General features: G+C 38.2%; 1 protein-coding gene across 2 annotated transcripts in view; it reads right to left on the reverse strand.

Annotated features, from left to right (window-relative positions):
- The window catches only part of BICC1 (BicC family RNA binding protein 1), a 320218-nt gene that overhangs the window by 203437 nt on the left and 94386 nt on the right, over positions 1-22395 (reverse strand). For both annotated transcript variants that reach the window (XM_053585644.1, XM_053585645.1), the window contains exon 2: positions 21945-21991. In XM_053585644.1, coding sequence (XP_053441619.1) covers positions 21945-21991 — 47 coding nt within the window. The remainder of the gene's footprint in view (positions 1-21944; positions 21992-22395) is intronic.

Raw genomic sequence — 22395 nt, forward strand, 5'->3', positions numbered from 1 at the left:
CAGCTGAATAGTCACATGATGTAAACAAATCACCTAAATTCTCTCGCTAATGTTTTCCTCATTTGTACACTAAAACTAGGAAATCTCCATGGTTCCTCTCAGTCCTATAACACCACAAGTCCACAAATTTACTTAGCTCCAGCCACACACAAAAAACAGTGTGTTAGGTTTCAAAACACTTGAGTCAATTTGAGAGTTCAAAAACCGTCTGGACTATTAATGTATCAACTCAAAGGAACAAAACAAGAAAATTAGCTTTTTAAATAAAATTTAGACGAAGTGACACAGATATATAAGTGTCATATACAAAGAAATTGGAACTTTCTAGGCTGGTCCAGAATACTCCACAAAATGGCGCCCCTTTAGCTACAACTACTGGAGAGGGCCAGAGATGAAGATGACAAAAAGACTTCCTAGATCGGGAGGTATTTTTATCTATAGCCATTAGAGTTAAGAATGGTCATGGCTTGGGGATAATGGTTTGATGCAAGAAGGGATTAAGTTGATGAGCAACAGGAAACAAGTACATGGGAAGGACCCAGACTGTACCAATGTCTAACACCAAAGGAGGACGTTTATTTAGCTTTACCTGGGAGGCAACTGGGAATTGTCAAATAAATGCTGAACATGGATATAAAATGATGACAGTTGTGTTTTAAGAAAGAATCATGTACCCCGAGATCATCTACACTCTCATCCCTCTCGTGAAGCTCACTAAGAAACTTTTTAAGAAAATTCCACTGTATACCTGTATCACCCACAGCCTGACACAGATCTTGGTCAGTGAAAAAAGAATTTCCAAATGATTTATTGATTGTTTCAGTCTGAGGACTGGAGTTTCTACCAAGGGGGGAAAAAGTGACTTCATCAAGTAACACTTGGAAGTACTTGATATTACATATTTCTATTAAAAAAAATCATAAAATGCAAATAACTAGCATTAAAGGCTGCAATCAGTCCTGCAGGAAAGAATATTTTTTTAACTGTATATGGCTGCATTTCTCAAACTGACCTCACCATGGAACTTTTTTTGGGCTGGGGCCAGGTTTGAACCGGCCACCTCCGGTGTATGGGGCCAGCACCCTACTCCTTTGAGCCACAAGTGTCACCCACCACAGAATTGTTTTTATACAATATTCATTAACCTAGTGCAGAACCAGTATTTCACAGTACAGCCTTTCCAAAATCATATCATGGAACATATAGTTCTAAAAAGAACGAAGCTGAATAGAAAATTAAATCTATGATTAAATGACACACACACACAAAATACATATACAATTGAATCTTAACACAAGTTCACTTCCACGTAAATTTTCTATGCTACTCGTGATCCAGCAAGACCAAGCCCTCCTCTTCTTCCTCCTCTACCTACGTCACATGGAGACAATAAGAATGAAGACCTTTTTGATGATCCACTTCCACTTAATGAAGTAAATATGCTTTCCTTATGATTTTAAGAATATTTTCTTTTTTCTAGTTTATTCTAGTATAAGAATAAAGTATATAATACATACAAGCATATAAAATATGTGTTAATTGACATTTTGTGTTACCTGGAAGGCTTCCAGTCAACAACAGTAAGCAATTAGTAGTTAAGTTTTGTGGGAATCAAAAACTATATATGTATATGCACGTTTGTGACTATATTGGGGGGGGCATCAGTACCCTTAACCACTGCATTGTTCAAAGTCCAACTGTTAATTCCTTCTCCTTTAGTAGTAGAGACCTGTATGAATTTAGAATTTCTTTTCTTTCTTTTTTTTTTTTTTTGGAGACAGAGTCTCAGTCACCCTGGGTATAATGCCATGGTGCCATCATAGCTCACAGCAACCTCAAACTCCTGGGCTCAGTGACTGTTGCATTAGTCTCAGTAGCTGGGACTACAGGCACCCACCACAACACCCAGCTAGTTTTTCTTTTTTTAGTATAGACTGGGTCTCACTCTTGCTCAGGCTGGTCTCACACTCCTGAGCTCAAGTAATCTATGGGCCTCTGCCTCCCAGCTTGCTAGGATTACAGGCTTGAGACATCGTGCCCGGCCTAGAATTTCTCATTGTAGTTATCCACACTCTACATCAGTACTTCCCGACCTTGGCTGCACATTAAAATCACCTAAGGAACTTTCCCAGGACAACAGAATAAAACTCTGTCTTAAAGAATCGCGTAAGCCCAAGAGTTAGAGGTTGCTGTGAGCCGTGTGACGCCACGGCACTCTACCCGAGGGCGGTACAGTGAGACTCGGTCTCTACAAAAAAAAAAAAAAACATGAATAAGAAAGAGTTTACTATCACTAAAATAGTTGATGGTAGAACTGGAGAAATAGGGAAGGGAACTTGAATTCCAGTTAATAATTCAGCTAGAAAATCTGCCCCTGAAAAATTGAAAATTGGCTGCATTTACTCTGCATATGATACTGGATCTCGAATATTCCTGGCCTTCTCCTTTCTGCACTTGTTTATCATTATCCCAGTGATTTAATGCTAATCTTAGAGGATGCTAAACTGAAAGCCAACGATTTCTTCAAGGGAATCTTTAATTTTATACAAATAGAACCAAATTTTCTATTACTTGCCAAATTTGAATCATTTTTATCTATTTCTCAGAAGTTTTAGTCTGATTTCCATAAAGCACAGCCAGAAGTAAACTGCAAAGCCAAAACTTTCAACTGTTTTCCTGGAAAATACATTTTTAAAAACTACGTATCATAGAAAGTTCAGAACTTAGCTAAATGATGTTAACTATTTTATGGCTGTCATTCTGAACTTGGCTATTTTATCATCCAAAATGTAACACATGTATCACAATAACTGAAAAATCATGTTTCAAAGCACAGTTAAGCGTTAATCTGCCTGGGAACGCATTTATCATCCAGGAACACAGCAAGAAGAAAAACGTAATAATACATCCCTAAGCCCAGCAGTAAAAAAGTCAGAAGCTGCAAAGCACACTACATTGCAAAATGTTTGGTTATCCTATCATTTTTAACTCTCATCATGTTTGAGTAGACAACGAATAAAAACAATACAGTCTCCTACCTTTACTTTAGATTTCAAATATTTCCACTTACCCTCTAAAGTTGTAAATCTTTAAACAATTTGTGAATAATTAGCTCAGATGAAATGATACAATGATATTCATCACTTTTAACTAATCTGTTCTCTGGGCCATATGCCAGGGAAACAGTCAACTCTGTCCCGTATTCTGCCTTTGGAAAGGCAATCAGCTAGTTCTTTCTGCTGGAAATGCATTTGCATTGTGGCTTCACTATAATATTCAGGTCATAGAGTCACAAGTGTGGAAGGCATCCCAAGCTAATCCAAAACTGCTCTCTGCTCAGAAACTCTTCCTCATCTTACCCAACATGCTAATTATACCCTTATAAGTGACGTCCTTAACATCTCTGGCAAGTCTATACATAATCATTCACAATAACCTCTTCCTATTAAGTATTTTTTTCCCTTCACATTGAAACCTCCTTGAAAGTCAAAGAGCTTCAGTATTTCTATGGCACCTTGAAGAAAGCAGGACAGTTTTTAGATTTCAGGCATTAGGAGGTAGCTCATCCTATTATTAATGTATGAGAAAGAATAAAAAAGTAAAGTGATACTCAAATGAGAAAAGACATCGCCATGTTCCAATTAAGTCTTAAAAAACATTACTTCCTTAATTTTGCTACTATTTCCCTCTCAATGTATATTGGCTGAAGCCAAAAAAATCTTAGGCTCTCCAAAGCTAAAAACCTAGGAATACACCAGGAAGCTTATAAAACAGCACCTCCTACTGACTCACACATGGACTACTGAAACAGCTAATGTCATAGAAAAATGTTACAGGAAGAATTGCTATTGAAGGGAAGGTAGACCAAGATGGCGGCCGAGTAACAGATTCTGTACAACTGGACAGGGTGAGTCTGGGGAGATAAGACTCCAGACATCTCTGGCTGCGGGGATCTGCCTATAATCATCCCTTTGAGGATACAGGGGGTCAGCAAGGGACTTCTGGACCCCAAGAGGAGGACAAAAACAGTGGAAAACTGGCAAGTGGTTGCGTGTGTTCGATCGACCTAATCCCGTCGGTAGCCGTAAGTAAAAACAGCAGTGAGACTGTAAACCGGAAAGGCCTTACCTATGAACTGCTTAGGTGTTTTTGGACTTGGCACTCAGTTGAACTGCCAAGAGAGCTTGAGCAGCAGTGCGGAGAAACTTTTGCATTGTCTAGGGCCCCAGACTGAGCCACTGAGCGGGTCGGAGATAATGGTGTTCAGCTGTGGGCTGCAGGGAACCATGGTGAGAGAACTGCCCCGGCAAGTTCTGCCCTCAGGGTCACAGAGCAAGGATCAGGCGGGAGCTAGTAACCTATTGACTGAGCAGCCTAAAGGTGGGGACTGAGCTGCCTTACAGCCCTAACCGTCAGGGGCAGAGTGAGACTGGTTTTGGCACACTGGAACCTCGGGCTATTGCCCTGGGTACAGTGCCATGGCATAACAGCTCATAGCAATCTCAAACTCCTGGGCTTGGCGCTGCTCAGACCTCCATAAGAATTGTGCCACAACACCTGACCTGCGACCTGTGCCCACGGGGTCTCTGCATGCCCTGACCAGGAAGTGCAGGAGGCGTGCAACCCTGCATCTTCCCTCCTGTACCCTTCCTGCCTCAGCGCTGGCCCGCTCATCTGATCAGGGACCCTGGGAGCCACATGCCCTCCGGAGCCCTCACTGCCTCTGCACAGAGCCCTTCTCCTGGCCAGAGACTGCTGGAGCTTGGGCTCTCTGTGCCAAACTCACTGGACACAAGCACTCCCAGAACAATCTGCAGCACCTCCCGCCCTGTTGCTGGATCTTGGTGTGTCACACTCCAGAGCTGCTTCTACAACCAGAACTCCCTAGCTGGGGCAGCCCCAGAGGAACTACACAGCGTCACTCCCTACAAAGATCCAGCAACAACAGAGTGATCCCGCTGGGGTCTTATGTTGGAGAGACAACTGCCCAACTCTGAGGATGGCCAGAATCAACAGTGAAAAACAATCATGAGGCAAAATCAACAGAAAAACTCTGGCAATATGAATAATCAGAGTAGATCAACTCACTCTAAAGATCAATGGGGCAGACACAGCACAAGATCCCATGCACAAACAAATAGCTGAGATGTCAGAAATCAAATTCAGAATCTGGATAGCAAATAAGATCGAATTTGAATTCCAAGCAGTAACCCAAAAGATGTCACAAGAATTCAACAAATTCAAAGACCAAATGACCAAAGATTTTGACACACTGAGATAAGAAGTTGCAGCCCTCAAAGATCTGAGAAACACAGTAGAATCCTTCAGTAACAGAATGGAGCAAGCAGAAGAAAGGATTTCTGACATTGAAGACAAAGCTTTCGAATGCTCCCAAACTCACATAGAGGAAGAGAAATGGAGGGCAAAAACAGATCACTCTCTCAGAGAGCTCTGGGATAATTCGAAGAAAACCAATATTTGTCTTATAGAGATCCCCAAAAGTGACAAAGTGGCTTCACAAGGCACAGAGTCTCTTCTCCATGAGATTATGAAGGAGAACTTTCCAGACATGCCAAGAGATTCTGAAATTCAGATAGCAGTTTCAGAACTCCAACGCGACTCAACCCAAATAAGACATCCCCCAGACACATCATACTCAATTTCACTAAAGTTAATATGAAGGAGAAAATTCTGAAAGCAACCAGATGAAAGAAAACCATCACCTACAAGGGGAAGAATATTAGAACAACTGCAGATCTCTCTGTTGAAACCTTTGAAGCTAGAAGAGGACGGTCATCAACTTTTAATCTCCTAAAACAAAATAACTTTCAACCCAGGATCCTGTACCCAGCTAAACTGAGTTTCATTTATGATGGAGAAATTAAATACTTCAATGACATTCACATGTTGAAGAAATTTGCCATAACTAAACCAGATCTCCAGGATATTCTCAGACCTATCCTCCATAAAGACCAGCGTAACCCTCCACCACAAAAGTAAACCCACCCAGAAAATTTTGATCAAATTCCAACTTCCACAGTTGCAAAAGGATTAAAAATGTCCACCAGACTCTCAAAAGGGTTATGAACATTCTCAATTAATGTGAATGTTTAAATTGTACTCTAAAGGGGCACAGGTTGGCTGGCTGGATCCAAAAACTCAAGCCAGATATCTGCAGCATACAAGAATCGCATCTTACATTAAAAGACAAATATAGACTCAAGGTGAAGGGATGGTTATCTATACTCCAGGCAAATGGAAACCAGAAAAAAGCAGATGTTGCAATCCTATTCACAGATGCAATAGGCTTTAAACCAACCAAAATAAGGAAGGATAAGGATTGATACTTCATATTTGTTAAAGGTAATACTCAATATGATGAGATTTCAATTATTAATATTTATGCACACAACCAGAACGCACCTCAATTTATAAGAAAAACTCAAACAGACATGAGCAACTTGACTTCCTCCAGTTCCATAGTAGTTGGGGATTTTAACACCCCTTTAGCAGTGCTGGATAGATCTTCCAAAAAGAAGCTAAGCAAAGAAATTTTATATTTAAACTCAACCATTCAACATCTGGATTTATTAACAGACAACTACAGAACATTTCCTCCCAACAATACTGAATACACATTCTTCTCATCAGCCCATGGAACATACTCCAAAATCGACCACATCCTAGGCCACAAATATAATCTCAACAAATTTAAAAAAGCAGAAAATATTCTTGCATCTTCTCAGACCATCAAGGAATAAAAGTTGAACTCAATAACAACAGGAACCTGCATACCCATACAAAAACATGGAAGCTAAACAACCTTATGCTGAAGGATAGATGGGTTATAGACAAGACTAAGAAGGAAATCACCAAATTTTTGGAACAAAATAACAATCAAGACACGAATTACCAGAACCTCTGGGATACTGCAAAGGCAGTCCTAAGAGGAAATGTATAGCACTGCAAGCCTTCCTCAAGAAAACGGAAAGAGAGGAAGTTAATAACTTAATGGCACATCTCAAGCAACTGGACAAGGAAGAACACTCCAACCCCAAACCCAGCAGAAGAAAAGAAATAACCAAAATCAGAGCAGAATTAAATGAAACTGAAAACAAAAGAATTATACAACAGATCAATAAATCCAAAAGTTGGTTTTTTGAAAAGATCAATGAAATAGATAAACCTTTGGCCAACCTAACCAGGAAAAAAAAGAGTAAAATCCCTAATTTCATCAATCAGAAATGGTAACAATGAAATAACAACAGACCCCTCAGAAATTCAAAAAATCCTTAACGAATACTACAAGAAACTCTACTCTCAGAAATATGAAAATCTGAAAGAAAAATCTGTCAAATGGTTTATGAAGCGAGTGTATGATGCCCCACGATCATATCAATGTATACAGTTATGATTTAATAAAAAAAAAAAAAGAAAAAAGAAATTGACCAATACCTGGAAGCACGCCACCTACCAAGACTTAGCCAGAATGAAGTGGAAATGTTGAACAGGCCTATATCAAGTTCTGAAATAGCATCAGGTATACAAAATCTCCCTAAAAAGAAAAGCCCGGGACCAGATGGCTTTATGTCAGAATTCTACCAAACCTTTAAAGAAGAACTAGTACCTATATTACTAAATCTCTTCCAAAATATAGAAAAAGAAAGAATATTACCCAACACATTCTATGAAGCAAACATCACCTTGAGCCCCAAACCAGGGAAAGACCCAACAAGAAAAGAAAATTATAGACCAATATCACTAATGAATATTGATGCTAAAATACTCAATAAGATCCTAACAAACAGAATCCAACAACACGTCAAAAAAATTAGACACCACGACCAATTGGAATTTATCTTGAACCAAGGCTGGTTCGATATATGTAAATCTATAAGTGTAATTCAGCACATAAACAAGCTAAAAAACAAGGACCATATGATTCCTTCAATTGATGCAGAAAATACTTTTGATAATATCCAGCATCCCTTCATGATCAGAACACTTAAGAAAATTGGTATAGAAAGGACATGTCTTAAACTAATAGAGGCCAACTACAGCAAACCCACAGCCAATATCATATTGAATGGAGTTAAACTGAAATCATTTGCACTTAGATCATGAACCAGGCAAGGTGGCCCATTGTCTCCATTGCTCTTTAACATTGTAATGGAAGTTTTAGCCATTGTAATTAGGGAAGAAAAGGCAATCAAGGGTATCCACATAGGGTCAGAAGAGATCAAACTTTCACTCTTCGCAGATGATATGACTGTATATCTGGAAAACACTAGGGATTCTACTACAAAACTTTTGGAAGTGATCAAGGAACACAGAAATGTCTCAGGCTACAAAATCAACACCCATAAATCTGTAGCCTTTATATATACCAACAATAACCAAGCTGAAAAAACAGTCAAGGACTCTATTCCTTTCACAGTAGTGCCAAAAAGATGAAAGATGTTGGGAGTATACCTAACAAAGGATGTGAAAGATCTCCACAAAGAGAACTATAAAATGTTAAGAAAAGAAATAGCTGAAGATGTTAACAAATGGAAAAACATACCATGCTCATGGCTGGAAAAATGAACATTGTTAAAATGTCTATACTACCCAAAGCAATATATAATTTTAATGTAATTTTTAATAAAGCTCCATTGTCATATTTTAAAGATCTTGAAAACAGGAAGGCTATGTTAACCAGTGTGATGAAAATGTGTCAAACAGTCTATAAAACCAGTGTATGGTGCCCCATGATCACATTAGTGTTCACAGCTATGATTTAATAATAAAATAAAATGTCTTTAACAATAGCCCAGGAGTGATGGCTCATGCCAATAAAAAAAAAAAAAAAAGATCTTGAAAAAATAATACTTTGTTTTGTATGGAATCAGATAAAACCTCGAATAGCTAAAACATTACTCAGCAATAAAAACACAGCAGGAGGAATCACGCTACCAGACGTGACACTGTACCATAAATCAATAGTCATCAGAACAGCATGGTATTGGCACAAAAACAGAGAAGTAGATGTCTGGAACAGAATAGAGAACCAAGAGATGAATCCAGCTACTTACCGTTATTTGATCTTTGACAAGCGAATTAAAAACATTCAGTGGGCAAAAGATTCCCTATTTTACAAATGGTGCTGGGTGAACTGGCTGGCAACCTGTAGAAGATTGAAACTGGACCCACACCTTTCACCATTAACTAAGATAGACTCTCACTGGATAAAAAATTTAAACTTAAGACATGAAACTATAAAAATACTTGAAGAAAGTACAGAGAAAACTCTTGAAGGAATCAGCCTGGGTGAATATTTTATGAGGAGGACTCTCCAGGCAATTGAAGCAGTATCAAAAATATACTACTGGGACCTGATCAAACTAAAAAGCTTCTGCACAGCCAAGAACATAGTAAGTAAAGCAAGCAGACAGCCCTCAGAATGGGAGAAAATATTTGCAGGTTACACCTCCGATAAAGGTCTAATAACCAGAATCCACAGAGAACTCAAACGTATAAGCAAAAAAAAGAACAAGTGATCCTATCGCAGGCTGGGCAAGGGATTTGAGGAGAAACTTCTCTGAAGAAGACAGGCGCACAGCCTACAGACATATGAAAAAATGCTCATCATCTTTAATCATCAGAGAAATGCAAATCAAAACTACTTTGAGATATCATCTAACTCCAGTAAGATCAGCCTATATCACAAAATCCCAAGACTAGAGATGTTGGCATGGATGTGGAGAAAAGGGAACACTTCTACAGTGCTGGTGGGAATGCAAATTAATTCAATCCTTTTAGAAATATGTATGGAGAACACTTAGAGATCTAAAAATAGATCTGCCATTCAATCCTATAATTCCTCTACTAGGCATATACCTAGAAGACCAAAAATCACACCATAACAAAGATACTTGTACCAGAATGTTTATTGCAGCTCTATTCATAATTGCTAAATCATGGAAAAAACCCAAGTGCCCATCGATCCACGAATGGATTAATAAATTGTTGTATATGTACACCATGGAATATTATGCAGCCTTAAAGAAAGATGGAGACTTTACCTCTTTCTTGTTTATGTGGATGGAGCTGGAACATATTCTTCTTAGTAAAGTATCTCAAGAACGGAAGAAAAAGTATCCAATTACTCAGCCCTACTATGAAACTAATTTATGGCTTTCACATGAAAGCTATAACCCAGTTACAACCTAAGAATAGGGGGGAAGGGGGAAAGGGAAGGGAGGGAGGAGGGAGGTGGACGGAGGAAGGGGGATTGGTGGGATTACACCTGCGGTACATCTTACAAGGGTATATGTGAAACTTAGTAAATATGGAATGTAAATGTCTTGGCACAATAATTAAGAAAATGCCAGGAAGGCTATGTTGACCAGAGTGATGAAAATGTGTCAAACGGTCTATGAAACTAGTGTATGGTGCCCCATGATTGCATTAATGTACACACCTATGATTTAATTAAAAAAATAAATAATAAATTTTAAAAAAACATATTAGCAAGAAAAGAACTCGTGATCCCATCTCAGGGTGGGCAAGGGACTTGAAGAGAAACTTCTCTAAAGATGACAGACGCACAATCTACAAACATTTAAAAAAGCTCATCATCCTTAATCATCAGAGTAATGCAAATCAAAACTACTTTGAGATATCACCTTACCCCAGTAAGAGTAGCCCACATAACAAAATCCCAAAACCAGAGATTTTGGCATGGATGTGGAGAAAAGGGCACACTTGTACACTGCTGGTGGGAATGCAACTAATACGTTCCTTCTGGAAGGATGTTTGGAGAATACTTAAGAGACCTAAAAATAGGCCTGCCATTCGATCCTATAATTCCTTTACTAGGTTTACACTCAGGAGACCAAAAATCACAATATAACAAAGACATATGAATCAGAATGTTTATTGCAGCCCAATTCATAATTGCTAAGTCATGGAAGAAGCCCAAGTGCCCATGGACCCATGAAGGGACTAGCGAATTTTGGTACATGTATACCATGGAATATTACGTAGCCTTAAAGAAAGACGGAGACTTTACCTCTTTCATGTTTACATGGATGGAGCTGAAACATATTCTTCTTAGCAAAGTATCTCAGGAATGGAAGAAAAAGTATCCAATGTACTCGGCCCTACTATGAAGCTAAATTCTAGCTTTCACATGAAGGCTATAACCCAACTATAGCATGAGACTATGGGGAAAGGGCCAAGGAAGGGGAAGGGAGGGGGGAGGTAATGGTGGAGGGAGAGTAATGGGTGGCGCCACATCTATGGTGCATCTTAGAATGGGTACAGGTGAAACTTACTAAAGGCAGAATACAAATGTCTACATACGATAACTAAGAAAATGCCATCAAGGCTATGTCGAACAGTTTGATGAGAATATTTCAGATTGTATATGAAACCAGCACATTTTACCCCTTGATTGCACTAATGTACACAGCTATGATTTAACAATAATAAAAAAAAGACAATTGCAATAGGGAAGAGAGATTGAACCCAACTCTGCTGAAAGAAAAGGTGGACAAGAATATAGGGACTGGAGTGAGGTAGTGGGAAAAGTGCAAGAGGAGTCTAGTGAAAGTAAATAGGCTGTCTGTGTTTGCTAATGGTCTGGTGAAAGGGAGACCCCTACCCTTGCATAGAGACTGAGATTGGGGCACTATCTACCTGGATGATTATGTTTCAGAGGGATAGTCCCAGGTCTTGAGCAAGAATGTCCTTAGTTATAAAACTGGCAAGAGTCTGGGAGAAGATTGACATATGGAAGAAACAGAGAAAAAAACTTTGCAATTGGAAATTTTCTGAAGTAAATGCTCTGAGTAAAGGGAGTTCAGAGACTGATAGCGTGAAACTTGCCTAAAGTTTAGTCGACCTGAAGGGAACATTAAAACTATCTTCATCAGGATGTTATTTATTTTCTCCACATTATCTAGAAGAAAAATTAAGACTTGATTAATGCTGACCAAAATTGTGTTACACATGAGTGGTACGCTTAAGAAGATCTACGAGATATTTCAAAAAGTGTTTCCTTATCTTCAACTAACATGGTGTTTATTCTGCCAAGTCACAAATTTGTTAGCAAATTACAGGTGCTGTGGTTTAAATGAACTAAAACAAAATAAAAATGTAAAAATAAATAAATAAAATAAAACAGCACCCATGGTGGCACCTGTGGCTCAGTGGGTAGGACACAAGCCCCATATACCAAGGGTGGCGGGTTCAAACCTGGCCCTGGCCAAACTGCAACAAAAAAATAGCCGGGCGTTGTGGTGGGTGACTGTAGTCCCAGCTACTCAGGAGGCTGAGGCAAAAGAATCACCTAAACCCAGGAGTTGGAGGTTGCTGTGAGCTGTGACGCCATGGCACTCTACTGAGGGCAATAAAGTGAGACTCTGTCTCTAAAAAAAAAAAAAAAAAGAATTTCTGTTGACGAAAACAAACCACTCCAAACTAATTGAGTTCAAAGTTTTCTTATTCACAGGGGACTAAGGTTTCCTGGCAACTGCAGAGTGAACAGATATGTAGGAATTGAAGCTGTTTTTTAATTCTTCTTTCAAAAAAGAAATTGATGATGAATTCAAGAAGGAAAACCAAGCAGGTAACACTGAAGCCTCCATATTTTCTCCCAGTCACTTTTATCTCTGGCTAACTTCCCTCCTTCGCCACCTTATCATTACTTCACCCTTTAAGAAACAGAAAATTTGAATGACTAGATGGTAATCTAGGATGACAAAAGAATAAAAGTAGTGAATGTTAAGGGAGAAAAGCCATACTTACATACTTCCAGACCATTTTGTCAGGAAGGAAGGGAGGGAGGGAGGGAGGGAAGGAAGGGAGGGAGGGAAGGAAGGAAGGACAGAGGGAAGGGGAAGAGAAGGGGGACGGACGGACGGAAGGAAGGAAATAAAGTTTACTTTTCCACTACTTATAAAACCAGAAGACAGTTCCTTTTAAGAAGGAATTTAAATCCAAAGAAATAAAAAAGAGCCTGCAAATGAACCAGTTTGGGATAAGCCACAACTGTTAAACATACAAAATGAGAGAGTAAAAGGATATTTAATAATTTAATTCAAGAATCATGTTACTTACAGGGATAGAGTAACATTCTGCTTAACCATTATTAAGAAAAATAGAAAATGTTTATATACTGTACTAACCTCTCTGCGTGTTGGCTGACTACAAACTTCCCATAAAAATGGATAATAGTGATGGAAACAAATTTAATGCCAATGGCCAAAGAGAAGGGGGAAATCCTGAAATGTAGGATAAAGACCCATAACAAAATGTTTTGGGTTTTGGAAAATAAGGAGCACAGCACTTGCTTTCCTCATCTAAGATAATAACATTGACACCTAAATAATCTGGCAACTGACTAGCAAAAACAAGCATACCTTGAATAAAAATATTATTTTTACAAGGTGTGTTTGTTATATATGGAGAACATTCATCATATACTGTTATAATCTGGTCTAACATTTTAAAAGATACTGTAGTATTGCTGCTACATACACATTTTAAATGAAAATTGGAGGGAAATATCTTTTCCATGATCTAAAGTGCACTGTTCCTTTAAATTTGAGCTACTTCTTGAGCCAGGAAACTACTCTTAAGGTGTGAGTGCATGAACTCTTTGAAGAAAGGAGGATTATGCAATGACTGCAGTAACTGAATGCCTTTTGTGCATCATCATTTGACTCTTTGATTTAGGCCTTGTAGACTTCTCTGTGTCAGGAAAAGAGGAGAAGACTGCCAGGACACGGGTAAGAGAACCTGACAAGCATCATGAACTGCGCCAGTTCCCGGCAAGAGCACTTCTCGCTCTGGCACCTCTGCTTCTCTGCACCACACTCCCCTCCATGGACGGTCCCGACTGCTTACTTGCGGCATCCTCACCCTCATAACACTTCCCCATGGCAAACACCATCATGCTCAGCTTCTCCTCACCCCAGCCTACGTCACAAACTTCCCCATTCTATTCCTGCTCCTTCTCCATGTCTCACCCTCTGGTTCACTGAGATGAGTTTGGTTCTGTTGAGTTTACAGAACACGTCACACTGATCACACCCACTGCATAGAGAGGGGTCGTTGTTGGGTCCAGTGCCTAATCTTGGTCCAGTCACCTGTGGCTGGAAAACAGAGTCTGGCAGCGTAAAATAAGGCCTGCTTCTCTCCTTCTTCACATGGGAAGGCAGGAATACACACACAGAGCAACAGAAGAAGGTATGGTTCACGTCAACTAAACAGCACATGAATCGGGCGGCACCGTTGCTCAGTGGTTAGGGCGTGGGCCACATACACTGAGGTTGGCAGGTTCAAACCTGGCCCAGGCCAGCTAAACAACAAATACAACTGCAACAATGACAAAAAAAAAAAAAAAAATAGCCAAGCATTGTGGCGGGTGCCTGTAGTCCCAGCTATTTGGGAGGCTGAGGCAAGAGAATTGCTTGAGCCCAAGACTTGTAGGTTGCTATGAGCTGTGATGCCTCGGCACTCTATTGAGGGCAACATAGTGAGACTCTGTCTCATAAAAAAAAAAAAAAGCACATAAATTAAAAGCACTACTCATAGACCAAAGCAAGGTAAGCACCGAATCAGTCAAAAGACAAATTCTGCAGCAATGTATTTTGTCTAGATAAAATGGAAAAATACTAAAGAAATCAAGCAAAATTTTATTCTTATAAAACAGAAAGAGCCCCACATTTGAAGAAAGAACTGTTTCATGAGATGACAACAAATCATTACAAGTCTCCTAGATAGGATAAAAAAGTAAAATATCAGAGGTACAAACTTCAGAATAATCAACTTTGGTATCATTTTGAAATCTATTTTAACAAAATATAAAGGTCTGCAAAATCCACCACACATTTATTTTACTGAATTAATTAGCCTCCAGCCTTCTGGCTGACCCTTAAATATACCACAGTGACTCTAACTCACGGCTCTACTTAGCAAAACTTGCAGCTTTAGGCAGGACTTGTCTTTACATCAGTAACACTTAAAATTCTTTACTAAACATCACCTTATCTGTACTGAAAAGCATTACACCAACCACCATATTGTGCAGACTATCGCCCCATGGCTGAGTCCTTTTTCCCAGCTAATCTATGGAGCCCAGAGTGAGGGAAAAAAAAATCATGACTCTTGAGTCAAGGTCCAAACCAGGCGAAATCTCCAAGAGTTATGCTTCCCACACTTTCCTATTCTGGCCACCACATCTGCCACATGGTCTCCAAGCTAAATAGTGAGAGACGGAGCATGTGAGCTCTATCCATGGAGGCTTTCTATGCTGGTCTGAAGTCAGAAAGTCTTCATTTTATGTCATGTACTCCAAAAATGACATTGGAGCCAACATTTCATTTTAATTGGGGTAAAGTATAGCATCAACTCAATAGTAACAGAAACTGATCTAATATTCACATACTTCTGGTATACCCATTCCTTTTGCAGATATTATGTCGTCACTATAATTCTACTGGTCAGGCTATCTCTAGAAGACTGTACCCAGATATTGCTGCCGTATTTACTATAAAATGGGATGCTGATCTTGCTACTAAAAGTGAATAGGACCTTAAGGGGTCTGAAAACTAAGTCATATGATAAGAAACTATCTTTAGTCTGAAGAAAAGGCAGCATATAGGTATAAAAACCATCTTCAAATTTTTTTTATACTTCTGGATGGCAAAACAAGGCAAAATGAACGAATGATAGAAAGAGGGAAATTTTCTGAAACTGAGTACTGCCTAAAAATGATCTACCTTGATGTGGAGACTTGTTTTATCTTTATAACTATTATAGGTAATACAGAAGTAACTTTAGTGCTTGATGAAAGTCTGACTTAGATTTCTTTCACCAAAAAATATTGCATGTTCATAAACTATAATAATTTATGATTCCACAGGCAGCCTCAACCTATTTTAGCTATTATTATCAGTTTTTCTTCATAAGATGGTAGTTATTATTACTCCTGATTATAAAAGTAGTGGAGGTTCATTATAGGAAAGTACAGAAAGAAAATAAAAGGCAACCATAATCTCACCACTAAGACAGTCATGGTTAACAGGTTGGCATAATTCCTGAATTATTACTTTTCCATATATTAATAATTCTACAATTCCATCAACCATAATTCCATCAACCACGAATAAGTCATTTTCTAGGCATAAATATATATAACAATATTAGAGTCGAGCTATTTACATGCCTTTTTTGGTAATTTTCATATTTATACTGTAATCAATTTCACGAGTCATTAAATATTTCCAAAAAGAGCCTTATTTTTAATGCCTACATAGTTAGTAATCCAGTGTTTGGATATACCACATTTCAAACTTTGTACTGTTAAGGACCTAGGTTATTTTTAAATTGTTACAATATTGCCTCAATGAATATCCTTTAAATTGGCCTTCAGATAATGTTCTATTGAGACTGAATTTGTCCTATGCCCCTCCAAGATATAAAAACAATTTGAACATAACAATGAAAGTATACAAATACATGCACATGTGTACACAGCCACACACACGCAGACTACAAAAGCAAATGCAAAGCTCCTATGATTGAAATTAATCAAACTTAATCCTTCCTCACAAATAGCTAATGCCACTACCTTAAAAAAAAATTGCTTTTGACCACACAGAATGTTTACAAATATATTATCACTTTATTAGTGTCATTTTAGCTTATCTGTATGATGTGGAAATAGTTCTGAAATCTTAACATCAACCATAAATAAGGAAGTTTGAATATCAAGTTCTTTCAATTAAAGGAAATACTGAAAACTGCAGAAATTAAGGGAGACATGTAATCTACACATTCTATAAAATAATACACGAACATTGTTAAACGAACACCAATAAATCCCTTAACTTATCCTTTCCATGGTCACTTGTGCTACAAATCTATAATCCAGAGTCCTACCCTGTGACCCTTCTTAAAAGCCCTGTTTTCATGAATACCATGATTTTCTACACAATCCAATGAGTTTGCTTTCAACAAATCATCTCAATAACAGCTAAACTGTCACGACTTATTAAGATTATTATTCACTTGAAAAAAATGTACTAGCATGAAGACATTATGCTAGCAACTAGGTTCCAGTCACTATAATTAAAACATACATTTTAAAGAATTTCAAAGAAATTTCTTGCCTCCATGGTTCCAGAAAGAGGAACACAATACAAAACGTGGTTTTCATAAAGCATTTGTGTGAAGTGACTGGCAAAATATATGGCAAAAATATACCATTACAACACAACTTGATTCATTCAACATGCTAAGAGAATATGAAATCAACACCCAGGCTTCTTGCGTTCAAATGTACACAGGTACAGAACTCAGAAGACCAGAAGAACAGATGATAAGCAAAACTACAACAACTGCCTACAGGATAATCATACAACCTTTTGGCAGTAGAGCTTATTCCTTTCTTCTAAGTCTTTTAAATATCCAGTTTTCTCTATCCAGAGAGTAATATAAAGAGAGAACCATGGTTACAGATTCTCTCACTGAAATACTCTCAGACAACAGCATTGCAATCTGTAATAAGAACTCAGTGACCCTGAATGTTAGCTTTCAGTCCTAAATGTCCATTGGTAATGATACTCATGGATGACAATACGTACACAACTTGGAGACCAACATTGTAATTTTACACAGTCTTTTCAACAAACCTTCAGAAACCACTGGGAAGCCAGAAACTCGCCACTATTTACCCTTTCATAAATTTGAACTGGGAAGCATGCTGTATTACCTATAGAAACAAATACTAAAATTAAAGCTTTAAAATATCCTGATCTTATTCAAAACAAATTTGAGGTGTTATGTTTAAGAGTAGAGACTCAGCGTTAGGAAAACTACATTCATGGGCTGTAGGTAGTTGAATTTACTTTTAAATAATTAAACCAAAATGTATTTCTATTAATGAAGGGACAAGATCTACTCAAGATATAAAAATAATGGCCAGTGGAGAAAGTAGAAGCAATTTTATCATCTTTGCTATTTCCCCAATAAAAAGCTCTACATAGTCCCCATCTAGGACCACTTCACACTCTCAATTTGGGCTACAGAAGGAGCCAAATATTCCTCCCAGACATGTGTCCTGGAAGACACTACTTGTTATTTTCCAGCCTTGAAATGCCAAAAGTAATCTTTTTGCCTAAAAAGGATGCATTTGAGGGTGATAAAAATATACTGCATAAGCCACCCAACACTATCTCATTTATGTTAGTCTTACTGTTAGCTCCTGTGACAAGCCAATTTATAGATCTGTTTTACAAAGAAATATCCAATGCATTTTAAGAGGGTAAGATATCCATACACTTAAAATACATGATGTGTACTTTAGGGAGAAATACTGTACATAACCCCAATCATGCTGACTGGATGTGTCTTTCTTCTTCAGTAACTGGGATCGCAGATTCCTCAAACATTTTGCTGTGATGAGTCACATTCATAACACAATCACTACACCCATCCACACCTAGGATACTGCAACACATTTTCCCCTCCAAGACCTGACCATGGTCATTTCACACGAGAAAGAAAAAAGGAACTGATTAAAAGGAAACAGGACAGACAGTGAGTAAGCCATGAATAACTGCCCAAAGAACCATAAAAACCCTGGAAGATCGTTTCCATGTGCTTTAATTAGATAGAGCTGCCATTAGGAGTGGAAAAAGAACTAGAGAGAATACTGATAAAACTGTATCCGTTCCCAACTTTTGTTAAGTGTGCTTAGAGCCAAACAAAAAGAACAATTACTGGACAACTTTGCAAAGTCCTAATACAGAAAACACATTTGGGATGTATCCAATGCAAATACATAGTGTAACCAGAGAATATTAAAAATCACTTTATGTACACTTTTAATATGCACAGACAGGAAAAAAAGTAGTTCTCTTTCAAAGGTGAGACCACAGATTCTTTGCTTTTTGCATGTCAACTATATATTTATTCCAGACAAAGCCAGATTTATTATAAATGACTAGGCAGTTAAAATCCATAGATCAAATAAATATCAAAATATAGTAAAATTTATACTTGTAGTAAATTTTTCTATGAAATCATTTTCTGCATTAAAAGACATTATACATATAATAGGTTGAACTGTCCTGCACACAATATGGTGAAGTCTTACCCACTGGGACCTGAGAACATCATCTTATTAGCAAACAGGGTAATTGCATATGCAATAAGATGAAGCCCCTAATCAGTATGATTGGTATCCTTACAAAAGGAGAAATCAGGACACAAAGATATTCACAGACACACAGACAGAGTGTACCACACGAAGGACGCGCCCAAGGTCAGGGTGATGCTTCCACAAGCCAAAGAACACCAAAAGTCACCAGTGAACCATCAGAGGCTAGAAGAGAGCCACGGAACAGATTCTCTCTCACAGCCTCCGAAGGAACTCATCCTGCTATAGCACCCTGATCTTGGACTTCCAGCCTCTGGAACCATGGGACAATACATTTCTCATGGTCAAGTCACCAGTGTGTGGCACGGCAGCCCTTATAACCTAATACAAAAGGTTTCACAATATACCACATGAGGATATTACACTTTGACCATGTACTTTTTTTTTCCTAACAATCTAATTTTTTTCTCCAAATGTCCAAGCTCCTCCCCTCTCCTTCATTATTGCTGTTACAGAAGCCCACAGAACTAAGTTTTCTCCCACACCATGTGAGAGGAAGTGACGGATGCCACACCCAGGCCTGAGCCTGGGGCATGACGTGCCTCTCCTCATGACTCTCATCTCCTTATCACCAGCTCGCTTTGGATGTGATGCTGCCCCTGCTTCAAGCATGGAGATGGGGTCATGCCTTAAAGAAGAGCCCCCCCATGTCCTGGAAGGAGCCTGAGTCACTACTTGACAGCATAGGACAAAGCCACCAAGCTCAAATATTTTCCTTAGAATGTTATATGAGAGTAAAACAACTCTGTTCCTTCACACACTATTTTGCTGGGTTCTCTGTCTTAACAGCTTAGCCTTGTACTCTAATAAAGTATCAGGGAAATTAAATATTTCAAACCCACAGAGAAAAAACAGCGCATAGAAAATTGGGTAGATTTCTGAAGAAAAAATAAAAAACACAGTAACTTTGACTCGAGGGGAGACATTGAAGTGTACAGTAAGCTGAACATCAGTACACTACAGCTTCCGATGAGACAATGCATCTGACGATATTACTATCTGTTAACTTGAAATATAAACTCTTTGTGGAGATATGCCACTTCTTATTCTGAAAGATATTTTAAAATTTAGTTTTACTATTTGATAATTCAAAAACTTTAGCAAAATTTAATTAGCATAATTATTATGATTTTACATATATTTTTATGGTATAAAATAATAAATAAATGTCTCATACTCCTCCAAACTTGATCTGAGAGAGCCAAGATGAAGCTAGGTAAGTATCTTTCTATACTTAGAAAATGTTTTTAAAAGAATTAAGAGTATTTGAACTTTAAACTCAGTTAAAGAGTGGTTTTAATTTTGTTTGTGATACTCCAGAGTCAAAAGCAAAAAAAAAAAAAAAAACCACTCCAATAAGAGGCATATAGATCATATTTACATTACTTTAGAGGTAGAAAAATATGTCTTCAAATACACTGGTAAGCAGCAAAGTGGCCTATTTTTCATTCTTAAAGTTGTCCTAAAATGTCATTATGTGAAACTAGAATACATGTGACTAGATGAAAGTTCCTGGCGGACAATTCCATACTTCTCCAATCTTTCATCCGACTGCAGATGAACCATAGAGTCTACTTCTGTCTAGTCAAAACACTGAAAGATTACTCTTCTGGAATGTGGGATACTTGCCTTTTAAGTTTCAGGGTTTTTTTCAGTATCAGTGTCCGAATTTCTTATGGACACTTGTCTATTAAGAAAACACTTTCCATTTAACTAAAGAAGAAACTGAAGAGATAAAAACTATTGCCACCTAATTATCCGGCAACCTTATTAGCCTGTGACCAAGAATAGAATCCATGATTCCAAGGCATAGTTTGTGGGATACGCACATGTTCCTGCCTTCAAACATGTGTTTCCATTTAAACTGCTGGAACGTATATATGGCTATGCAAAGAGTGATAAATATTAGCAAATCTTCTAAGAATGAAAGTCCTTTATGACCATATACACTGTGCTTTGATCCAGCTCTTAAAATGTTGAATCAAAGGTGAACGCTCTGCTTTTTACATCTATCTGTGAGCTACAGAAGAACAATGAACAAAATCCTCATAGACAGCATCTATTTGTATCATCACAACCAACGCAAGGTCAATGTATGCGTTCTGCTATTTGTGTCCTCTTTCCTTACCGTTATTGGTAAGCCTGCCCCAGCTAAGGGCAGAGCATTCTAAAATGCCCATGTAGTAAATTCAAGTTGTATATTAACCAACTTCAGCTAATCCTAAGTGAGAGACTTCAAGCATAGTACACAAACTTCGAGAGCCTGAATCTAAAGCAGGAGTGGAAAACTGGTGGCCTGGAACATTCTATTTGGCCAGCATAGCGTTTTCATTTTCACATTTTTTAAATTTAAATTCCCTTAGGAAAGGCCTCTTTCCATACAAGGAGAGCACTTTATTCTATGGGATACCATATCTTACCTGGCACTATGAACTCTTCACATGGAGTGTACTGCAAGAATTCACCCACCTTGGCACCTTCTTATTTTCTATTTCTTTGCCCTCAAGCCAAAATCTCATTAGATTTTCCCTAGAGAGAACCTTCTTAGGATGGTTACGACTCATAGTGCATCTTTCCCTTTCCTCAGCCATGTCGAGTGTTGCCAGCGTTCTCACTGAAACCAATCCTCCTTCGTATAGAAGGGGAACTTCCTGGAGCTTCTAGGGTAGCTGTTGAGACAGACAAATTTCCTCTGAACTTATCACTGAGGCAAGAGTAAAAATCAACTTACCTTTTGAAAAAAGTCTTCCCCACTTCTGCCTTTTCCTTCAGCAGCAGCTGTAAATAAAAATGTATACGTTTAAAATAGTTTCTCTTTTCAATTCAGGTATTCAAAAATCGTTTGACTATCAGGGATGAGAAAACAAATGCAAATGAGACAAGATGCCCTCCTTGCTCTTCCAAAGCTGAGTGCCTGCTAACAAGTTTCACTGAGATGCAAAATTGATAAAGAACAAAACGCCAATCCAATTATTCATTCCATACTCTTTTTTTTTTTTTCTTTTTTTTTTTATTGTTGGGGATTCATTGAGGGTACAATAAGCCAGCTACACTGATTGCAATTGTTAGGTAAAGTCCCTCCATTCCATACTCTTCTTGGTCTGAAAGACTCACAAATCTCTACATCCATGATCTTAAACCAGTGTGCCATGAGAGGATCTTAGGTGTACCATGAAAAGTTT

This window comes from Nycticebus coucang, chromosome 3 (assembly GCF_027406575.1).
Source record: "Nycticebus coucang isolate mNycCou1 chromosome 3, mNycCou1.pri, whole genome shotgun sequence".
NCBI lineage: Eukaryota > Metazoa > Chordata > Mammalia > Primates > Lorisidae > Nycticebus > Nycticebus coucang.